The sequence below is a fragment of the Bufo gargarizans genome, chromosome 1 (assembly GCF_014858855.1).
Source record: "Bufo gargarizans isolate SCDJY-AF-19 chromosome 1, ASM1485885v1, whole genome shotgun sequence".
NCBI classification, from domain to species: domain Eukaryota; kingdom Metazoa; phylum Chordata; class Amphibia; order Anura; family Bufonidae; genus Bufo; species Bufo gargarizans.
In genome coordinates this window covers 144784510-144805928 of record NC_058080.1, presented here as the reverse complement: position 1 = coordinate 144805928, position 21419 = coordinate 144784510, and the positions used below count along the sequence as shown (strand labels likewise).

Here is a 21419-nt window from a genome sequence, read left to right as displayed (position 1 = left end):
TTGTCCACAATTGCGGACAAGAAAAGGCATTTTTTTATATAGTTCTAGCAATGTGCGGATCCACAAAATGCGGAAACCACGTTGCCGGTGTCCGTGTTTTGTGGATCCGCAAAACACGTACGGACGTCTGAATGGAGCCTTGCAGGGGGGTGATCAGGGGTTAATAAGTGACAGGGGGGTGTAGTGGTGTTTGGTGCTACTTTTTACAGAGCTGCCTGTGTCCTCTGTTGGTCGATCCAAGCAAAGGGGACCACCAGAGGTCCAGGTAGCAGGTATATCAGACGCTGTTAACAAAACAGCGTCTGATATACCGTTCAAGGGTAAAAAAAAATCGCATCTACAGCCTGCCGGCAAATGAGCGCCGCTGGCAGGCTGTAGATCCACTCGTTTACCTCCCGATCCTATGTGCGCGCGTTCACAGGAAATCTCGTGTCTCGCGAGATGGCGCGTCAAGGAGGAACAGATCGACCGCCGCCAGAACGCAATCCTGCGTTAGGCGGTCCGGAGGCAGTTATGCCTTGCAAAGTGACTTCAGACCTGAACTGGTCCCTAAAAATTGGGATTTTGAAAATTTCTGAAAAATTTCAAGATTTGCTTCTAAACGTCTAAGCCTTGCAACATCCCCAAAAAATAAAATATCATTCCCAAAATGATCCAAACATGAAGTAGACATATGGGGAATGTAAAGTAATAACTATTTTTGGAGGTATTACTATGTATAATAGTAGAGAAATTGAAACTTGGAAATTTGCTTTTTTTTTAAAAAAAAGGAAAATTTGGTATTTTTTTTATAAATAATTTTTTTGTTTTACTTCATTTTACCAGTGTCATGAAGTACAATATGTGACGGAAAAAAAAAATCTCAGAATGGCCTGGATAAGTCAAAGCGTTTTGAAGTTATCAGCACTTAAAAGTGACACTGGTCAGATTTGCAAAAAATTGCCTGGTCCTTAAGGTGAAATAGGGCTGAGTCCCTAAGGGGTTAAAAATGCAACTAGTCTTGCAAAATGTAAGCCCTCCTATGTGAAAGGAAAAGTAAAAAAGTTATGACTTCTGGAGGTGAAATGAAAAGGCAAAAGATGAAAATTGGCCAATTCCTTAGGGGTTAATTGGATTTGGGGGTTCCTGAGCAAGAACGACATCTTAGTGCAACAATGTGGGCTTTGTATGTTCTTTGCTCTAGTGGGTGAGCTGGGGCCCAGTCTACATGCCCCATTACATCAGTCTCTGCACAGTGGGACGTGCTGATGATTGCACCCAATCTAATGTGCATTTTATCTTTAAACAGGGGGCAGGAAAGTGCAGGCATTGTGACCAGTGATGGAAGTGCTGTATCCACATATAAAGCACATAAGGTAAGATTTGTACCTGTGACACCGGCTGACCTGTTGTATGTGCGCTTGGCAGCTAAATGCATCTGTGTTGGTCCCATATGTGTCCGTATTGCTGAGAAATTACATTTTGTATATATGCAAATGAGCCTTTAGGAGTAATGGGGGCTCAGCTCTCTCTGCAACTTCTGCACTTTGACAGAATTGGGCAGTGTAAACATCATCACTCCTGGCCCTGTCAATCAAGGTGCACAATGCCTGCCAGTTGCAGAGAGAGCAGAGCCTGTATTAATAACACATTATGTACTGCAGATGGGTTTCTTTACCTGCCACCTCTTTAGACTTATTCTAATAACGTCTAATCCGTGAACAGTCTAGTAATGTATTCCTGGAGAACTGCTCATAATGCACCTGTCCAGTTATAAAGGTGAAATTGCTCCAAGCACATTTGCTTTAAACGTTTGGGAATGCCGAAGCCTGTGAAAGGGGATGTAAACCTTTGCTAAAACTACAAAGTTGCAGAGTGTTTGGCACCTTGGCTTTCATTTGGCTCTGCTCTGATTTTCCAGCATGTGGAGTGAGGATCCCGAATATTTTCTATGGTTCTGTACTCCTTGTGCTGGAAAAGCCAAGCAGAACCAATGAGTGCACTGGTTTTAACAGAGGTTTAGGTCCCCTAAGAAGATCAACCTTTCACTCCAGCTGCACTGATGGCTAACCTTGCACTCCAGCTGTGGTGAAACTACGACTCCCAGCATGCTCCATTGATTTCTATGGAGTTCTGAGAACAGCCAAGCAAGTTTGCATTTTGGGAGTGCTAGTTTTACCACAGCTGGAGTGCCAGAGGTTAGCCTTCACTGATCTAAGGCCTGGAATGCCACTCACCTGTTGACTGGTGATCCTTTTTAGAGCTGAGGGTCCTGTCTGCACTTAGGGATATGTTGCCTCTGAGGGCAGTGAATGGCTGCAGCGGTGCACATGACAATGAATGGGGCATCACATTAACAGTCCAAAGAGGACTGGAAACCACAGGGACAGGAACATACCACTGGTGGATAGTAGACTGTTTTTCTTTATTTATGTTAAATGGATTCCACGCTTTAGTTTATTTTTTACCTTGGTGGTCAGACAATCCCTTTAAGGGTACCTTCTCACGTCAGATTTTGTGACTGAAAATCAATTCTATTCACCTGAATTTGGCTTGCAGAAATCCATGCACTTGTGGCCTCATTCAAATGAATGGAACAGATTTTTTGAGTCACAGAATTTTCTGGCCTGTGTGTAGGCACCCTAACACTTCCTGCGTAAAAAGTCATGACTGCCTGCAACTCATTTTACTATCTCCTGAAGGGTATGGGTCTAGTCAACCACGTGTTCAGTGAGGAGTGTCTGAAGAAGCTGAACATGAGTAATTTGGGAATTGGCCACACAAGATATTCTACATCTGGAAATTCAGCTCTAGAAAACTGCCAGCCATTTGTGGTTGAAACGCTGCATGGAAAGATTGCAGTAGCTCATAACGGGGAGCTTGTAAATGCAGCCCAACTAAAGAAGAAGGTAAGTTATAAAGGATTTTTAAGCATGTCCAAATTCCTAAATGTCAAATCTGCCCAGTGTGTATGTATAATAACCCATCAAAGCTGGGTGACCTATCGCTTGCTGAAGGTGTAAGGCTTTGAGATACAGCATGTATTCTAGATTTCGGCTTCTACTGTATTTTAGTTTAGACATTGCAGCTATTAGGTGCACAAGTCTTTGCTTTCTGGCCAGGAGGAAAACATTTTTATAATAATAATTCCCTTAATAAAGGACAACATAGTCTGAGATATGGAAGGTGGCTGCAGATGACAATTCCATTTCTCTAGCACTCGTCTATCCAGTTGGGCAGAATTAGAGAGGAGCAAACTGCACGTGACAGTGCTCGTAACTACGTACAATCATGTGGGTTTTCCATAGAGCTGCGCTAAGAAACCTTTCCTTGAAGATGAGTGGAAAAAATAACTACAAAAGGCATTCCGTTGTCTGCATTTTATAAGGGGTAAAACAAAAGATGTAACAAATGTCTGCAAAGAAAAAGGATTAGTCTTGATCAACCTTAAGTGTCTTAAGTGTCTTCCCTGCCCACCTCTTTATCTACTACTCGCACTTGATAAGGTCCAGAACAAATGAGATTAATTTCTCAGAATACATTACTTGCAGTCAAAGCTGCTCTTGTCAAAGGGGAATACTTCAGGCATAGATGCCATCCTTAGGATGGACTGATCACTGATGGACCTCGAGGACCACTATCGATCAGTACAATGAAGAGACTATTACACACCTGCAACCATCACAAACCCTTCACTGTTTACAAAGGCTTTATCGTACTAGTGGCTTTGTCTGGTGCTGTAAACACCTTTCTGATCAGTTGGTGTCGTGGAGATTGGACCCCACACATATCAATCATTGACAGTTTTTCCAGAAGTCCTGGAGAACCACTTGAACTTATTTGTGGGCCAGTTCTATTAATTAATCCAAGAGCAACTTGGGGGCAGCCTCCATAATGGGGATATTAATGAAGCCCAGCATTTTCTTCAGTCTTTATTTTCACTTGGGCAGCCGGAAGATGCCTAATTTATGCCAAGGCGCATCCTCCAGCAGGCCGTGTGCCAAACTGAAATCTACGGTGGCCTCCTAGCTGTCATAGATATGTCTTCATTCACAGCATTTTTCTGATGTAATACATTTAAATGTATGTAAATGTAAAAAATACATTTTTCGGAAAGCGGTGAGCGTGGCATAGAAACGCAACTTGCCAATTTTTTTTCCTTTTATGGCCGAAAACTGGTGTGAAGGCAGTGATAAATTCCCCCCCAATGTCTTCTGGTACCCACACACTGATGTGGCCATTAGAGCTTGTTTCATTTGAGCCTGTTCTGGGGTGTTTTCATACATGTCTTAAGGGGGTTGAGACATTGGTGACATATCGCTAGAACAGAGCCCCCCCCAAAGAAAACTAAAGCACACGGCACATGTGCAGCCACCCTCCATTTATTTCTGTGAGACTGACGAAAATAGCTGAGTGAGCCCAATTGTCTGTTTTCAGAACTGTGAAAGGAGAGCACGCTGCGCGTGTACTTCTTAATTTTCCGGGGCCTGTTCTGGCGATAGGTGGGACATGCACTTATCTGACATTAGTGGCATATCCTAGAGATATGCCAACCCCTTTAATGCCACCTCAGTACCAAGCAAATAACTGAGGGGCCTTCTGGGCTCAACATTACTTGGGTATGGACACCATTTGCAGCACTTTTATTGCATAGTACAGGGCTGGCCAACCTGTGGCGCTCCAGCTGTTGTAAAACTACAACTCCCACCATGCTTTGCTGTAGGCTGATACCTGTAGGCAGTCTGGGCATGCTGGGAGTTGTAGTTTTGCAACAGCTGGAGAGCCTCAGGTTGGCCAGCCCTGGCATAGTAACTTGAAAGAAAAAGAGTTTACTTTACAGCAGTGACCGGATGTAATTTCTGTAAAGATGTGAACATGTGCTTTATGAGCAATAAACTGGAAGGATTAGAATTTTCTTGGTTCTTCTTCAGTCACTACATGCTATAAATATGTTTATAGACTTGTATATAGTTCTTCTCTTTACTACTGTTGGTTTTAGAATATTTTAATGCTGTCTGCTTCCTGCACTTTTTGTCCTTTAATTCTTTTCTCCTTTCGCGAAGGAAATGTAAAAGAATAAGGCCACTTTCACATGGTCAGTGTTTAGTCAGTATTAGTGATACTTGCTACGGGCGAACCCCAATCGTTCATTATACCATCTTAATTGTGGCCATGGGCATACCTTTATTGCACTTTTAAGATGTATTTTTCCCAATGAAGGCAGATTAAGATGGCCACCGGTATCCCAAGACCATCCTAATCTCGAGCATGCGGGGTTACTGTGAGTAGTGGCGCATGTAAAAATATGTCATATAGAAGAAACCGCAGCACTCTCCTGTCTTCAATTCAGTGGAATTTATTTCACCAGCAAAAAAAATGCGACGTTTCGACCGTAAAGGTCTTTCTCAAGCAGGCTTGAGAAAGACCTTTACGGTCGAAACGTCGCATTTTTTTTGCTGGTGAAATAAATTCCACTGAATTGAAGACAGGAGAGTGCTGCGGTTTCTTCTATATGACGCATCCAAGGGGGAACTTCTGACTGGCTCCCTACACGGCTGGCACCACCACAAGATAAGACTTTAATTTTTCGTTGTGCTGCTATACGCATTTTCTCCTAGCATGTAAAAATATACTTCATTTGAATCCGAACCTGGGATTACAGGGTGTGCCACAACAATAATGAATCTGCCTTCAGATTTGTAATGAACTATATTCGTGCATGTGCCACTAGTCATAGTAACGGCGCATGCTCGAGATTGATAGTCTCGCAGTAACGGTAGCCATCTTAATCTTCCCTCATGGGGGAAAAAACACACTTTAAAAGCGCAGTAAAGGTATTCCTACAGTCACAAAGATAATATGATGAACGAATCGGGTTCGTCCGTCATCATTAGTCAGTATTGTGAATCAGTATTTGTAGGCTAAAACCAGGAGTGGGTCGAGAACATGGAAGAGCTGTAAGATGCACTCTTGGTTTTGTCTTACAAATACTGATGCTATATACTGCCTGTATGAAAGTGGCCTTAGACACGCACAGTGAAATTGTATATGACATGACTGTGTCTCCACAGTTGATGCGTCACGGTGTTGGCCTGTCCACAAGCTCTGACAGTGAACTGATCATACAGCTCCTGGCCTTCACACCTCCTATGGAAGAAGATCACTCTGCTGACTGGGTGGCACGGTAAAGAAGAATTTGATTGCTTAACCTGTAGTTCGTCATAAATGCTTTCCACTATTAATTATTCTATTGTCTTATATGCGCTTTTGGGGGGGGGACATGGTTCTTGAGTGGTGTTGAAACTAACAGCAACTGAGCAACCCATTGTCTACATTTCCTAGCACATTAGTATCACCTGTCCCACCACTTACTACTAGACATTTTGTGGTATAAAGGTTGTAGAAGGTAAAAAAAAAAAATCCTAAAACAGCACCACTATTGTCCATGGCCTGTGTGTGGTATGTGGTATAGGCTTCTGTGGTGCATGCCGTCATAGAATTCCGTTTATGGTCCGTGATGGCAGAATCTGTAATGGAATTCTTAGATAACCCGAGCCTGTGCGCCAAACTTGAAAAAACAAGTTCGCTTAACACTAGTCACTAATGATGCAAGCTGTCATTTATAACTGTGAGGTTTTGAGTAACTGTCTAATTCTGCCGCAGAATAAAGAACTTGATGAATGAGACCCCAACTTCGTACTCACTTCTCATCATGCACAATGACGTTATCTATGCTGTACGTGATCCCTATGGCAATCGTCCGCTCTGCATCGGGCGGCTCATTCCTGTGACAAATGAAAAAAGAGGTACTTAGGGGTTTGGATTTTTATTTTATTTTTTAAACTAAAATATCTTTAATGTCATTACTGTATTTTTCACCCTATAAGACGCACCGGCCCATAAGACGCACCTAGGTTTTTGGGAAGAAAAAATATATTTTTAACCAAAAGGTGTGCTTTTGGTGGCCTTGGAACTAATGGTGGTCTGTGGATGACGGACACTGTTATAGGGGGCGGGATCTGTGGATGACGGACACTGTTATAGGGGGCGGGATCTGTGGATGACGGACACTTATGGGGGGGATCCACAGACCCAATACCCCCCCCCCCAGCCCATAACTGTGCCATCCACAGACCCCCCCCCCCAGCCCATAACTGTGCCATCCACAGACCCCCCCCCCCAGCCCATAACTGTGCCATCCACAGACCCCCCCCCCAGCCCATAACTGTGCCATCCACAGAACCCCCCCCCCCCAGCCCATAACTGTGCCATCCACAGACCCCCCCCCAGCCCATAACTGTGCCATCCACAGACCCCCCCCCCCAGCCCATAACTGTGCCATCCACAGACCCCCCCCCAGCCCATAACTGTGCCATCCACAGACCCCCCCCCAGCCCATAACTGTGCCATCCACAGACCCCCCCCCCCAGCCCATAACTGTGCCATCCACAGACCCCCCCCCCCAGCCCATAACTGTGCCATCCACAGACCCCCCCCCCCAGCCCATAACTGTGCCATCCACAGACCCCCCCCCCAGCCCATAACTGTGCCATCCACAGACCCCCCCCCAGCCCATAACTGTGCCATCCACAGATTCCCCCCCCCCCCCCCCCGCCGCTCCAGTATACAAATGTAATGTCTTATTCAATTTAATAGTTATTACACATGCCCCCCAACTCCTAATAGTACCGTACATCCTAACCGCTTCAGTACAACCCAGGCAGGCCGGGCGGGCGGTGCGTCACTCACTGATGTCACTTGCCTGCGCTGCCTGCTTCATTCATAAAGTAGGCGGCGCAGGCACGTGATATCAGGGAGTTACACTGCCTGCATGCATTCTACTGAAGCGGATAGGATGTAAGGTACTATTAGGAGTGAGGGGGCATGTGTAATAACTATTAATTGAATAAGACCTTTTATATTAGTATACCGGAGCGGCGGGGCTATAGTACACTGACTGCTCCGCCCCGCCGCTATTGCCTGCACCCAGCTCCTCCTCCCAGTCCCCCCCCGCTCTCGCATACTGTACATCGCAGCCAGCGATGTAAAACTGCCAGTATTCGCCCCATAAGACGCAGGGGCATTCCCCCCCCCCCCCCCCATTTTGGGGCGAAAAATACGGTAGTTTATTGATGTAAAAACTGGATTGTGTCGCACACGGGTAAGAGCATGTGCAAAACGAGGCTGAGCCAGTGCCGGAGGTTGAAGTGGTCGTGTGTGTACCTATCTAGTGTTAAGCGAACTTGTGTTTTAAGTTCGGCGTCTAAACACTATACATATCGCGTGACGTGTGGGTTTTGGTACTGTGCCAACCTATGGGTTTGGATCAGTAGGATGCCTAAAGCATAAGGAGCCACATGACCACTTTTTGCTTCGCCTAATTTTGTGCATACACTGTACTGTTTTGGTGTCAAGTGCCAAAGATGGGAGCTTTTATATAGGCTACATCCCCACCCAGCCTACAGCATTTAAATTGTACATATGACCCCCACTACCACTTCCCAAAATGAAAATAGACTATAAACCAGATCCACTAAACAAACAAGTACACATTCCACCTGGGCTGAGTTGAATGTGTGATTATGAGAAGTGCCCAGGAGACTTCCTAGTTCTTCTGGCAGATGCTCCCCTTTTCAGGATGCCTCCCAAACATCCTGGGAGAGTAGATAAGTGTGCTCAGGACGCATGGACACAACGGCGCCATCTTGTCGCTAATGTGTGTAGACTAGTCTGCCGTAGCTTGTTTCTTTGAAATTTTCGCTACCTTTTTGTGCTCTCCTTTTGCTCAGATGAATTTTTTTATATTTATGATGAGGTCCAAAGTTTTTTCCTTTCCCACAGTGTATTCAGAAGTCTGTCACGTGGGGAAGATTAGATTAGAAATCCCTAAAATAAAGCTTTGCTGCCAATAGCGAGGAGCATTGCTTCACTGTTATTTGTGCTGCCCTGTGACCATGAAAATATCTCTGCTCTGACCTCTTCAAATTGTCTGCACACGTGATAATGCCATCAAAATATATTACCGTGCTTGGCTGTTCATGGTCCTCACACTTTTATTACTGAAGTTTACATGAAATTTAATTTGGGGTAAAAAAAAAAGATAATTATGTTGTCATCTTCGGTGATTTCAAAAAGTCTTATTAGCAGCACCCTAACTGTGTCTAGGAAAGCTGGGTAACCACCATTACTGCTTACTGTACCGATCATCCAGTTTTCCCTCAAATTGTTTGGGTTTACAGTAAGGAAGTCTTGGGGACCTATGCCCCACAGCAACTGAAGTCATCTACAAAGTCTGTGTAGTTGGAATTGTAGTTCCTCCCCCATTACCCCGACACTTGACACAGCATGGAGTACTGTTCTTACCATCACAATGCTTCGTTTGACTGATTTGGCACCGCTTCATGACAGCCATTATAACACAAAGCCATAACTCCAGTGTGAATGTACAGTATTATGCTATAAGTCGTGTTCACTTTTGAATTTTTTAATAAACACTTTTTTTTTTTTTTTTTTTTGTTTAGTGAAAAACCCATTGGAGACGGAGGGTTGGGTAGTGTCCTCTGAATCCTGTAGCTTTCTCTCCATTGGTGCAGAGTAAGTATTCATGTTCACGTGTTGTAACCAGTTAATGAAGATTGAATGCCTCCGGAGCTGTAATTGAATCAAGTCTGAGTGGTTCTGTAACTTGTGTTTTATGCAGGATGTATGCTGTCAGTTTATGCAAGTGTGTGTGTGGAGTGAAGGCCACGAGGCTCCCTTTTTTTTTTTTTTTTTTTTTTTTTTTTTTTTTTTTTCCCCTTGGAAAATGTACTACAGCAGTAGCGTAGTAGACAGATGTATAGTCTTCTTCTCTTTTTGCATTTGTAGGTACTACCGTGAAGTCCTACCTGGGGAGATAGTGAAAATCTCTCGTGATGGCGTACAGACTCTGGATATTGTGCCCAGATACCGAGAGAAAGACCCATCTGCTTTCTGTATCTTTGAGTATGTTTACTTTGCTCGGCCCGACTCCATTTTTGAAGGTATTTTATCCATAAACCCTCCTGAAGTTTAATACAATTCATAGACCCTACATACTAGACTTTGTCAGATAGCAGCTTCCATTGATTAGGTAACTATTCAGCTTCCTGGGATCAGATCTATAGCTGGCCATATACTTTAGATGTGTATTGGCCAAACGCAACAATTTTTTTAATTTATTTTTTTGTAAGTTCGGCTGACCATCTAATGTGTATGGTGGCCTCCTGACTGCAGATGTCAGGGGAGATAAAGATCAGACTTGTTGGATTTAATTGCCTGATCCTTTTACCAGCAGAGAGAGAGACTGCTGCCAAAGGATTCTAGCAACTTTCTCCTCTCTCCCCCCCATTCGTTAGCCAAGCATATATACCTATGGGAGGATCAGGAAAGGTGGCTGTGGACACCAACTATCTAATGAGTATGGGCAGCTTAACTTGGCCCCTTTCTTATCATGTTCAAGAGAAGTCCTGTATTTGGACAGGTGTCTACTTGTGGTTGCCTGCCAGGGAAAGTATATTCTTCTCAAGACTTGTTGTTCTTGATTAGCCTGCAGGCTTACAACCTGGCCTATGGAATAAGTAGTTCTGTCCATACAGCATTTGTGACACTGATGGAAACTGTGTAATGTTGGATATTGCTCTCTGCCTGCAAACTGAAGAACTGTATTTAATTTGTTCAGAACTGTTCAGCTTTTTGGTTTGCCAGTGTGTAGACATTAATGGGTTTGTTACTTTTCTCCAAAGGTCAGATGGTGTATTCAGTCAGAAGAAGGTGTGGACAACAGCTGGCTATTGAGGCCCCAGTAGAGGCTGACCTGGTCAGCACTGTGCCAGAATCTGCAACACCTGCAGCTCTTGGTTATGCAGAGAAGGTAAATCTTGAGTTTTTATAGTGCACCTGTACTTTAGCAAAATGTTTGTCATAGTGACTTATCAAAGGTTTTGATCACTGAGAGTGAGTGCTGAGACCCCCACCGATTTCTAGAACGAGGAGAAAGCTCACAGAGTACTGGAGATTGGCTCATATGCTTTCGATTGATCCCATCTTTAGCAGCAAGGAGGGCTTCTCAGTGTTAGCGCTTCATTTTGCTACTGGCGAATGGTGGGGGTCTCGACAGTCGGACCACCCCACTGATCAAATCCTTTGAGATGTCACATGACATGTCAATACATTAGGTGAAGTACAGGTACACTTTAACTTCCATGACATTCAGTGGAGGCGTACGTTACTAATATTCTTCTTAAATCTTTACAGTGTGGTATGCAGTATGTGGAAGTGCTCTGTAAAAATCGCTATGTCGGTCGCACCTTCATTCAGCCAAACATGAGGCTACGGCAGCTTGGTGTGGCTAAAAAGTTTGGCGTCCTGTCGGACAACTTTGTTGGCAAGAGAATAGTTCTGATTGATGACTCCATTGTACGAGGAAACACAATTTCTCCCATTATTAAGCTGCTGAAGGATTCTGGAGCCAAAGAGGTTGGTGTTACTGTAGGAGATAACATGGGCATAAGGCAAGCCCTGCTACTATAGTGGCCTTCAGAGTAGAATTAATATCTCTAAACCATTGAACACCAAAGCAGAGGTTTGTTTGTTTTTAGTGCTCATGAAGGAACATACAGATAGAAAATCGCAATATTTTTATGTACAGGAAAGAGGCAGGAGTAATAAACAGCCATAGCTGCAGAATATTTACATCCTTGGTCTAAGTTTCTTGCATCTTTGTGCTCATCAGAAAGTCTGAGATGTGTCCAGAGTAGGGTTGTTGCGGGTATCGAAATTTCGATACCCAATCGATACTTTTGTCCCGGTATCGATACGATACCGGGATTTCCGTTTTTTCGATACTGGGCTGCGCTTCTGCGCAGTCTAGTATCTCTGAACATGAGCGCACTGCTATCGGCGCGCTCATGTTCTCTCAGCAGCACGGGGAGAAGGAAGCTGTCCTCCCTCCCCCTGTGCTGCTGCCGCTGCCACCAATGAGAAGCGAGGGGCGGCAATGAGAAGAGAGGGGCGGAGGAGGGGCGGCAATGAGAAGAGAGGGGCGGGCGCACTGCGCCACCAATGATAGGATTATTTCCACACAGAGCGGCGCCCAGCGATGCCCCAGCACTCACCATTAGTCCTGGGCGCCGCTCCGTTCGCCCGCAGTGCTCCATTACTGTCTCCTCTCCTGCTCCACATGCTGCTGATTACTATCGGAGCGATGGGAGGAGACATCAGCTTCACTAGTGGGCGTTCCTTCTCCCTGCGCTGCGATTGGACAGCGCTACAGCCAGGAAGAAGGAACGCCCACTAGTGAATCTGATGTCTCCTCCCATCGCTCCGATAGTAATCAGCAGCATGTGGAGCAGGAGAGGACAGTAATGGAGCACTGCAGGCGAACGGAGCGGCGCCCAGGACTAATGGTGAGTGCTGGGGCATCGCTGGGCGCCGCTCTGTGTGGAAATAATCCTATCATTGGTGGCGCAGTGCGCCCGCCCCTCTCTTCTCATTGCCGCCCCTCTCTTCTCATTGCCGCCCCTCCTCCGCCCCTCTCCCCCTGCTGTGAATTTCACACTTTGCAGCGCAAATGGTAAAATCAGCGGTGGGTTTTGCTGCCGGTTTCCATGGGTTTCGCTGCAGAAATGCAGTAAGATTCACAGCAGACTTACCCTTGAGTGCGCCCAAAGCAGCGGAAATTGAGCAGATTTGCTTTTGGGTTTCGGCTCCAGCTCCTGGTGAACATGAAGCAGTATACCCCTCCTCTGTCACTACCTGACATACTGTACCAGGTCCTGTGCCAGTCTTTGTATAACCAGGCTGTCTGCAATGTCCTCTCAGGAAATCAGGTTGTACAGAGACTGGCATGGGATGAAGGGAGGGCAGTATAGCTATTTTTATTTATTTAGGACTTTTGCTGTGGCTGCATGGGTAATTCAGCAAAATGTGAAACATTTTAGGATTGCTGAGGATATGCCACCTACTTCTAAAACGGGGCTCACAAAATGAACGAAAGCGAAGCGGACAGGTGCAGCCACCCTCGATTCACTTCTGTGGAAGTTCCGAAAATATTTCCGGCAGTCCTATAGAGGTGAACGGAGGAGATGGGCATGCTTGGAGCACTCTGCTGTTCTTGGATCTCCCACAGAAGAGAGCGGAGACCACGCCGCGCAGTGCGCTCTAGTTCTCTTTGGGGGTCCCGTTCCAGAGGACATTGGTTGTATATCCTAGTGACGTGCCACCCCTTCTAATGGAGAAAAATCTGCAACAATCCTGTCAGAAATGGACAGGCTGTGGATTTAAAAATGTATGCAGATGGCTTTGCATAAATCTTACTCACTTTCTCCTACTATAATCAGCTGCATATTTTTGTATGCATATCCAAATGGAAAATCCGCAGCGCTTCAGTAAAAGGGGGTCCACAGCATATCCACCAGATCCTCAGCCATGTTTGTGGTTTTTAGCCATTGGTGGTGCAGTGGCAGCTTCTGATCGGAGCCCCAGCTGTGTAAGCCTGGGGCTCCGATCGGTTACCATGGCAGCCAGGACGCTACAGAAGCCCTGGTTGCCATGGTAACATCCCTGATGCTGTGTGCACAAAGCACAGAGCAGCAGGGACAGTGTGGAGTCCTATTCACCCTGATAGAGATCTATCAGGCTGAATAGGAAAAGGGATGAAAGATCCCAGGTTCTAGCCCCTAAGGGGGAAATAGTTGTTAAATAAAAAGTGTAAAAAAAACAAACAACACTAAAATGTGAAGTATAAATCACCCCCTTTTCCCAATTTCACATCTAAAATATATAAATAATAAACATATTACATTGCCACGTCAGAAAAGTCCAAACTATTAAAATATATTAAAAAAATCTAGGTGGTGAATGCCGGAACATAAAAAATAAAATAAAAACTGCGCGATTCGCCATTTTTAAAAATGAGGAATGCACGTGGCTTTTTTTTGTTTATTTTTTTCGCGTGGTATCGAGTATCGCAATACTTTTTCATGGTATCGAAACCGAATCAAAAAATTGGTATCGCAACAACTCTAGTCCAGAGTTCTGAATTGTCTCTGTGACCCAATGCAATGTTGTCTTCCCTCAGGTTCACATAAGAGTGGCTTCTCCACCAATAAGGCATCCCTGTTATATGGGAATAAATATTCCGACAAAAGAAGAACTGATTGCGAACCGCCCAGAGTTCAACGACCTGGCAGGGTATATTGGTAAGAACATTTATATTGAATTTGTGTTGTGATGATATGCCCATTTTTCTGCTGGCTTAAATACAGTTAAAGGGAACCTGTCAGTTGCCTTCTGCTGCCCTGTGTGATAGCATGACATGATAGAGGGAGAGCAGTAAATATATATAGGTTTATAGCATGGTTTCTGAGCTAAAAGATTAAACCCTGACTCCTAGAAGAATCGGTGAGTCCTGATTACCCTAACACAGGGATGGCCAACCTGAGGCTCTCCAGCTGTAGCAAAACTACAACTCCCAGCATGCCCAGACTACATACAGCTATTAGCCTCCAGCAGGGCATAGTGGGAATTGTAGTTTTATAACAGCTGGAGATTCACAGGTTGGCCATCCCTGCCCTACCAGATAGGATGCTTGACAGCTTTCTCTATATCTACACTGATACAGGGAGAGCTGTCAATCACTATATGTGAGCAGGGTAGACAGGACTCTTGCTGTCTGTCCTAGGAGTCCGGTCAGGATTTACTGTTTTTATCTTAGAGCAGGATTTCTAAGTCATATAAACCTATATATCACAGAGCTCGGCTTCTCTTCCTCTATCTTGCCTTGCTCTCACATAGGGCAGCAGAGATCACCTGACAGGTTCACTTTAAGTCATCATTGGTATATCTTAAAGGTTAATTTTAATGCCTTTTTTGTATTATAGGTGCAAACAGTGTGGTTTACCTGTCTGTGGAAGGACTCACTTCTGCCGTGCGTGAAGGCATTAAACATTTCAAAGATCAACAGAATGGATTAAATGGCACAAACGCGTGCGCCACTTCCCAAGGCCACTGTACAGCATGCCTTACCGGAGAGTACCCAGTGGAACTGGAATGGTGACCTCCTCCAAGTCGCGTCAGCTCATCGTCTTTGATCTTCCCAGTTGGACAATGGGGCTCACTGAAGTAGAGAGAAGTGGGGGTGTTACCCGTAGCAGCCTGTGAAACTCTTTTTATTTTCTTTCAATGCAGATTAACCCCTTTACTTTTATCTTTGTTACTGTGGGCGACGATGCGGTGCCTTTTTTTTTTTTTTTTTAATATGAGTCCGGCTGTTTTATTTATTTTTAGATGAATGACTGCTGCTACCACAGAATAATTGTCAGGGGCGTCTTTCCACTGACAAAATGTGGACCGACTTTTTGATGGAACTTTTGAATTCTGTAAATCGCCTTTTTTCTGGCCTTTGTTCTTAAAGAGGATCCGTCACCAGTCCTGACATGTCTGTTATTATATACATCTTTTCTCATAACTCTACTCTTTGCTGTTCCTCTATTATTCCTCCTGAATGTCTAAATTGACAACTGTGTGTATCCTAAGGCCTCTTTCACACGGGCGAGTATTCCGTGCGGATGCAATGCGTGAGTTGAACGCATTGGACCCGCACTGAATCCTGACCCATTCATTTCTATGGGGCTGTGCACACAAGCAGTGATTTTTCATGCTTCACTTGTGCGTTGCGTGAAAATCGCAGCATGTTCTATATTCTGCGTTTTTCATGCAATGCAGGCCCCATAGAAGTGAATGGGGTTGCGTGAAAATCGCAAGCGGGTGCGGTGCGATTTTCACGCACGGTTGTTAGGAGACGATCGGGATGGAGACCCGATCATTATTATTTTCCCTTAAAACATGGTTATAAGGGAAAATAATAGCATTCTGAATACAGAATGTATAGTACAATAGCGCTGGAGGGGTTAAAAAAATTAAACTCTCCTTAATCCACTTGATCGCGCAGCCCGGCTTCTCTTCTGTATTCTTTTTTGCTGTGTGCAGGAAAAGGACCGGTCATCACATGGTCTGTCACATGATCTTTTACCATGGTGATGGATCATGTGATGACCGGAGTGATGTTACCACAGGTCCTTTTCCTGCACACAGCAAAAAAAATACAGAAGAGACGTCGGGCTGCGCGATCAAGTGGATTAAGGTGAGTTTAATTACTTTTTATTTATTTTTTTTAACCCCTCCAGCGCTATTGTACTATGCATTCTGTATTCAGAATGCTATTATTTTCCCTTTTATAATCTACAAAACACAGATTCCAAGCCCGAACTTCTGTGAAGAAGTTCGGGTACCAAACATGCTGATTTTTTTTTTCTCACGCACGTGCAAAACGCATTACAATGTTTTGTACTCGGGCGGAAAAATTGCCCATGTTCCCTCACCTTTTCCCGCAACGCCCGTTTGAAAGAGGCCTAACAGTCTGACACGGTCAGTGGGAACAGATGACCCCAACTGATAACGCCTAAATTTCCAGATAGCACAGAATTATTATTTCATGGTGAAGTCTTTACTAAATCGGCCATGTCAGGAGAGGTTACCGATCCTCTTTAATGTCCAGGCATATCTGATTGTCTTTTATTTTTGTATTAATGCAGTGCATAGTGTCACACTCTTCCTTCTTTATTCTGCAACACCTGGAGGACTGGCAATAAAGCGCTTTTCTTTTTTATGTTGGTGCAAGTGCATTCTAACACAAAGACACACATTATCCCTGTACATACGTTTTTGGAGATTTGTCCCGAAGGAAATTCAAGAAGCAACACTGTTACAGAAGAGAATATATGGTTCCATAGTCTTTATGACACCTGTTACTCACGGATCTGAGGTCTTAAAGGGGTTGTCCTATGAAAAATATTCTACAGGTTTCAAACCAGCCCCTGGATCTGAAAACGTTTGTAATTGCATGTAATTAAAAATATAGCTTTACCAGTGAGTTTTTAGAGAAAATGTATTTGTATGGTGCCACCTACTGTCTGATTAAAAAATAAAATAAAAAATCCTTTTCTTTTTCCCGCTCATGAAGATGGCCGCACATGCTCAGTTTCATCCTTCAATTGTCTCCTGGGCTGTGATAGGGAGAGCATGGACACGCCTCCTGAGCTGTGATAGGGAGAGCATTGACACGCCCCCTGAGCTGCAGCAGAAAAGATACTTCCCAATGAATGGGGAGATCTCTGGATCCATGGGTACAGCGCTGGTTCTAGCTTTATTAGAAAGTATTGTCATGTACGATATCTTGTTTTTTATGTTAGTCATAGAGTAACACCCTTAATGATAGCTGTCCACACATTGAAGGCATCCTGTCTAATATGTGCAGCATCCATAAGTTTGCTGCAGTGTGTATTAGAAGGTAGCCTGCACAAGACGTGTACTTACCTTATTTCAGCTTGATGGCATATTCCATATTAATAAAAAGGTTGAAGTAATGCCCTTTTTATTCAGATTTCCTGTATGATTTACATATAACTCAAATTCTTTTGTTGACTGGGTATATTAGTTCATTAAAATATAACTTTTACTAGATATGCCATAAAATATTAGTTAAAAAAACACCAAATGACAACGAGCAGATGGACTGAACCACTACCTGCACATCCAACTAATTGCCCCAAGATAGAAAAGGGTAATTTACAGTCCTACTGCCTCTAGACATGTAGATTGCAGATGGATGTACAGTATCCTTCAGTGCAGTGGCCAAGGGTATTGACGGGTGCTGGGTTGCACACGAGCAGCAACAACTAGTGACCCTCACAGGTTCCCTCATAGTTATACTAGGAAGGGGACTAGTTCATTTAACTGCTTAGCAGACACAAAGCACCCGCCCCCGACAGGGGCGACCCCATATGGAACTTGTCCCTAGTTAGGGGCCTATACCCTATGCTTGCCCTCACTTATCCTAGTGATTTATATATATCATCTCCTTCTAAGGTCCCAAACTTACTCCTTACCGCCCTCTCTTGTAACATATAATGACTCGGCCACTCCTGGTAAAGCATGTTTGGAGCGCCGATTACAGGATCTTCTTCGCTTGGGTAGGATATCGTTCTATCGTTCACGGACTGTATGTGATGAGACACGCTGGTCCTTCCACTAACTGAGACAAGCAGCTTACAGCAGGAAGACTTTCATAAAACTACTTGGGAAGATACAATAAAAAAATTCCTTCAATTCCCTTCTCCATTTCATCACATTCTGTCTTGCACTGTAGTCGGAGAAAACATATCAGCCTTTCTCTCACAGAACCCCACCTTTTCCCCTCCCCCACGACAGCACCACTGAGATGGCTCTGCCTCCATGGACAGGAAACCTGTAGCATAAAAAAGGTGGAGCCACTCTCCCACCTCAGTGAGGTTTCCAGTCCCTGGAGCAGGAGACTTGTAGCGTTTTTTCCTTGCAGGGACCCATGGCTTGGAAAGCCTAGAGGGCCATGGGTCGCGCCAGCCCTTACCGGTATACCACTGAGGGACGGGAGTTGGTCCAGGCCAGCTGCTGCTTCTGGGGCTGAGGACACCGGTCCCTCAAAGGAGAGGCCCGAGTGTTTCCGCGATGCAGGCGGCGAGGGGGAACATGCCAAAGGGCAGACATGGCGCGCACCCAGCGAGGACTGCGGGCGGATGCCGGGCAGTGGAGCGTGTCGGAGCGCCAAACCGGAAGTCGCAGGAATGACGTCAGTTAAGACGTGCATTCCACTGACTACTTCCGGTTCCAGGCCGGAAATATAAGATGCCTATGCGTTCCAGCAAACCGGAACACAGCGGAGACGGAGATCGGAGGATAGCTGTGCTCTCACCCTGACTGAGGACGGCCAGAATTTCTGCCACACTTTTTTTCTTGCAGTACAGTGAGAAGGTTGGCGGCATCTTGAAGGCGCTCCCAGGGAACATGCGGAACTCTCAGAGGAGAGGTGCTGTTCCCTGTAGCATATTGATTCTTGTATCCTCTATACCTCCAGGGTTATTATGGAGGAGGAAAAGAGACCAGAGGAGACGGAATCAGAAAAACAGCCGGTATAGGACCGGCTTCGGATGGGGTAAGACACAGAGTTTTTTTATGAAATCACTGATGTGTCCCCTTGTTTCCGTTATTGGTTTATAGATGGCAGCTAAGAAAGCTACATCTAAGAAAAAGAACAAGGAATGCGCTTTATGTAGATGCCCCTTGTCCACGTCCTATAGTAAGAAGTTATGCCAGGACTGTATTGAGAAGACCCTGGCGGAGGAATCCCCCAATCTTATGCGGGACATTAGAAGTCTCATTAAGGCAGAAGTTAAGGAGTCCCTTAAAACATCGAAGAAATCAAAGAAGGTGGTAGATAGAACGGACTCAGAGCCGGAGTCTATTAGCGAGGATGATAGGGATGACAGGTCAGAAGATTCATCATTCGCAGAGTAAGAACAAGAGAAGAAATTCCTGTTTCCAGTGTCCGATACGGAAAAATTGTTAAAAACAATTACAGCTACATTAGAGCTGGAGGACGTCAGGGAAGATAGGTCCGTAGCAGATGTAGTCTTTGAGGGATTACGAGAAAAAAAGAGAAGATATTTTCCCTTACATAAGAGCGTATCGGCCCTGATAGAAAGGGAGTGGAAGAAGCCTGATAAGAAGGCCTTCGTTAGTAAAATTTTTAAAAGGAAATACCCCTTCGAGGAAGAGGCTTCTACTTCATGGGATAAGGCGCCAAAGTTGGATGTGGCCATTTCTAAAGTGTCTAGAAAATCTTCATTGCCGTTTGACGATATGGGATTTTTGAAGGACCCGCTGGACAAGAAAATAGACACTTGGGAGGCATCCACTGCCTCCTTTAGGCCCAACATAGCGGCAACCATTACTGCTAGATCCTTAGCATTATGGCTAGAAAGGTTGGAAGGTCAGTTAAGGGATAAATGCCCTAGAGACCAGACCTTAAATTCTCTGCCGACCCTACAGAAAGCCGTGGATTTCCTGTCAGATGCCTCTGTGGAGGCAGTTCGACTAGCAGCCAGGTCTGCTTCCACCTCTGATTCCGCCCGTAGGGCCCTTTGGCTTAAGAACTGGAAGGGGGGCGACATAGCCTCTAAGCAACGTTTATGTAGCATCCCCTGTCAGGGACAGTTTTTATTCAGACCTGAGTTAGATGCCCTTTTAGAAAAGGCAGCTGATAGGAAAAAGAGAATGCCTCAGGAGTCTTCTTTTTCACAGTTTAGGCCTTATAGACGTCCCTTTCAGAATGTCCCCAGATCTCAGGGAAGAAGACAGCCGGGAGATAGAGATCAGTTTCCCAGGCCCAGGGGCTCAGGGGGTAGAGGTTTCATGTTTGGAGGTTCCTCTTCCTCTCAGAAGGACAAATCTTCAAAAAAATGACGCCAGACTACAGGTAGGAGGGTGACTAAAGTTCTTTCCCTCCGCCTGGAGAGAGGTCGCAGGAGAGTGGGTGAACAACATTATAACAGAGGGCTTAAGGCTGCAGTTTCGGGGTCATTGCCCTCAGAGGTTTGTAGTGACAAGAGTCCAGAAAATTATCGAAAGAGGTAGATCAACTAATAGAAAAAAGTGTGTTAGTTCCAGTACCAAGGGCAGAGCAGGGAGTGGGATTCTACTCTACTCTGTTCTTGGTCAAAAAACCGGACGGATCCTACCGAACAATTATAAATTTGAAGCATTTGAACAAATACCTAAGGATAAAAAAGTTCAAGATGGAGACCATAAAATCTGCGATTCATTTAGTTTTCCAGGGTTGTTTTATGGCAGTGGTGGATCTAAAGGATGCATATCTACATATCCCGATGCATCCCCTTTTTCAAAAATTCCTAAGGGTAGCGGTTACAGAGGGTATCAGTATCAGACACCTTCAGTTCCAGGCTATGCCCTTCGGCCTATCTACGGCCCCGAGAACCTTTACCAAAGTGATGGCGGAGGTAGCGTCCTTCATTTGAAAGGAGAATATCTTATTCCTTCCCTATCTGGACGACCTCTTGATTATTGCAAAGTCACAGAAAACATGTCAGAAATCAGTCCAAACAGTGATTCGGATCCTGGAGCAGCTGGGGTGGATGATCAATTCCAAAAAATCCAGGTTGGAACCCAGCACAAGTCAAATATTTCTGGGACTTCGGTTGGATTCTGTACGACAAAGGACTTTTCTTCCAGCAGAGAAGATGGGAAAGATCCAGAACGAAGCCCGGAGGGCCCAGCAGAACCCAGAGATGTCAGTCTGAAAAGCAATGTCTTTGTTAGGGTTAATGACGGCCTGTATTCCAGCAGTCCGTTGGGCTCAGTTTCATTCAAGGATATTACAATGGGAAATTTTGAATTGGACAAAACAAAAAGAGATAACGTTAGACTCTCAGATATGTCTCAGCCAGAGGACTCTGATCTCCCTCAATTGGTGGTTGGAGGTAGAGAACTTAGACCAGGGCATTCCATGGAATTACCCCCAATCCAGT

General features: G+C 44.9%; 1 protein-coding gene across 1 annotated transcript; it reads left to right on the top strand.

Moving 5' to 3' along the window:
- Positions 1-1227: 1227 nt before the first annotated feature.
- Positions 1228-15602, top strand: PPAT (phosphoribosyl pyrophosphate amidotransferase). The gene is made up of 10 exons (XM_044295442.1): positions 1228-1355; positions 2682-2888; positions 6051-6163; positions 6643-6785; positions 9501-9573; positions 9847-10001; positions 10743-10870; positions 11254-11475; positions 14078-14198; positions 14880-15602. Exons 1-10 carry the CDS (start codon positions 1248-1250, stop codon positions 15053-15055), a joined length of 1446 nt encoding a protein of 481 aa, XP_044151377.1. The 5' UTR covers positions 1228-1247; the 3' UTR covers positions 15056-15602.
- Positions 15603-21419: the final 5817 nt, after the last annotated feature.

What these genes read in the sequence shown, in the direction of transcription:
- PPAT (XM_044295442.1), top strand. Translation starts at nt 1,248, where the DNA reads ATGATTGCACCCAATCTAATGTGCATTTTATCTTTAAACAGGGGGCAG. An exon ending in CTCTTGGTTATGCAGAGAAG is followed by an intron (nt 10,871 to 11,253) that starts GTAAATCTTGAG and finishes AAATCTTTACAG; the next exon opens with TGTGGTATGCAGTATGTGGA. An exon ending in CGACCTGGCAGGGTATATTG is followed by an intron (nt 14,199 to 14,879) that starts GTAAGAACATTT and finishes TTTGTATTATAG; the next exon opens with GTGCAAACAGTGTGGTTTAC.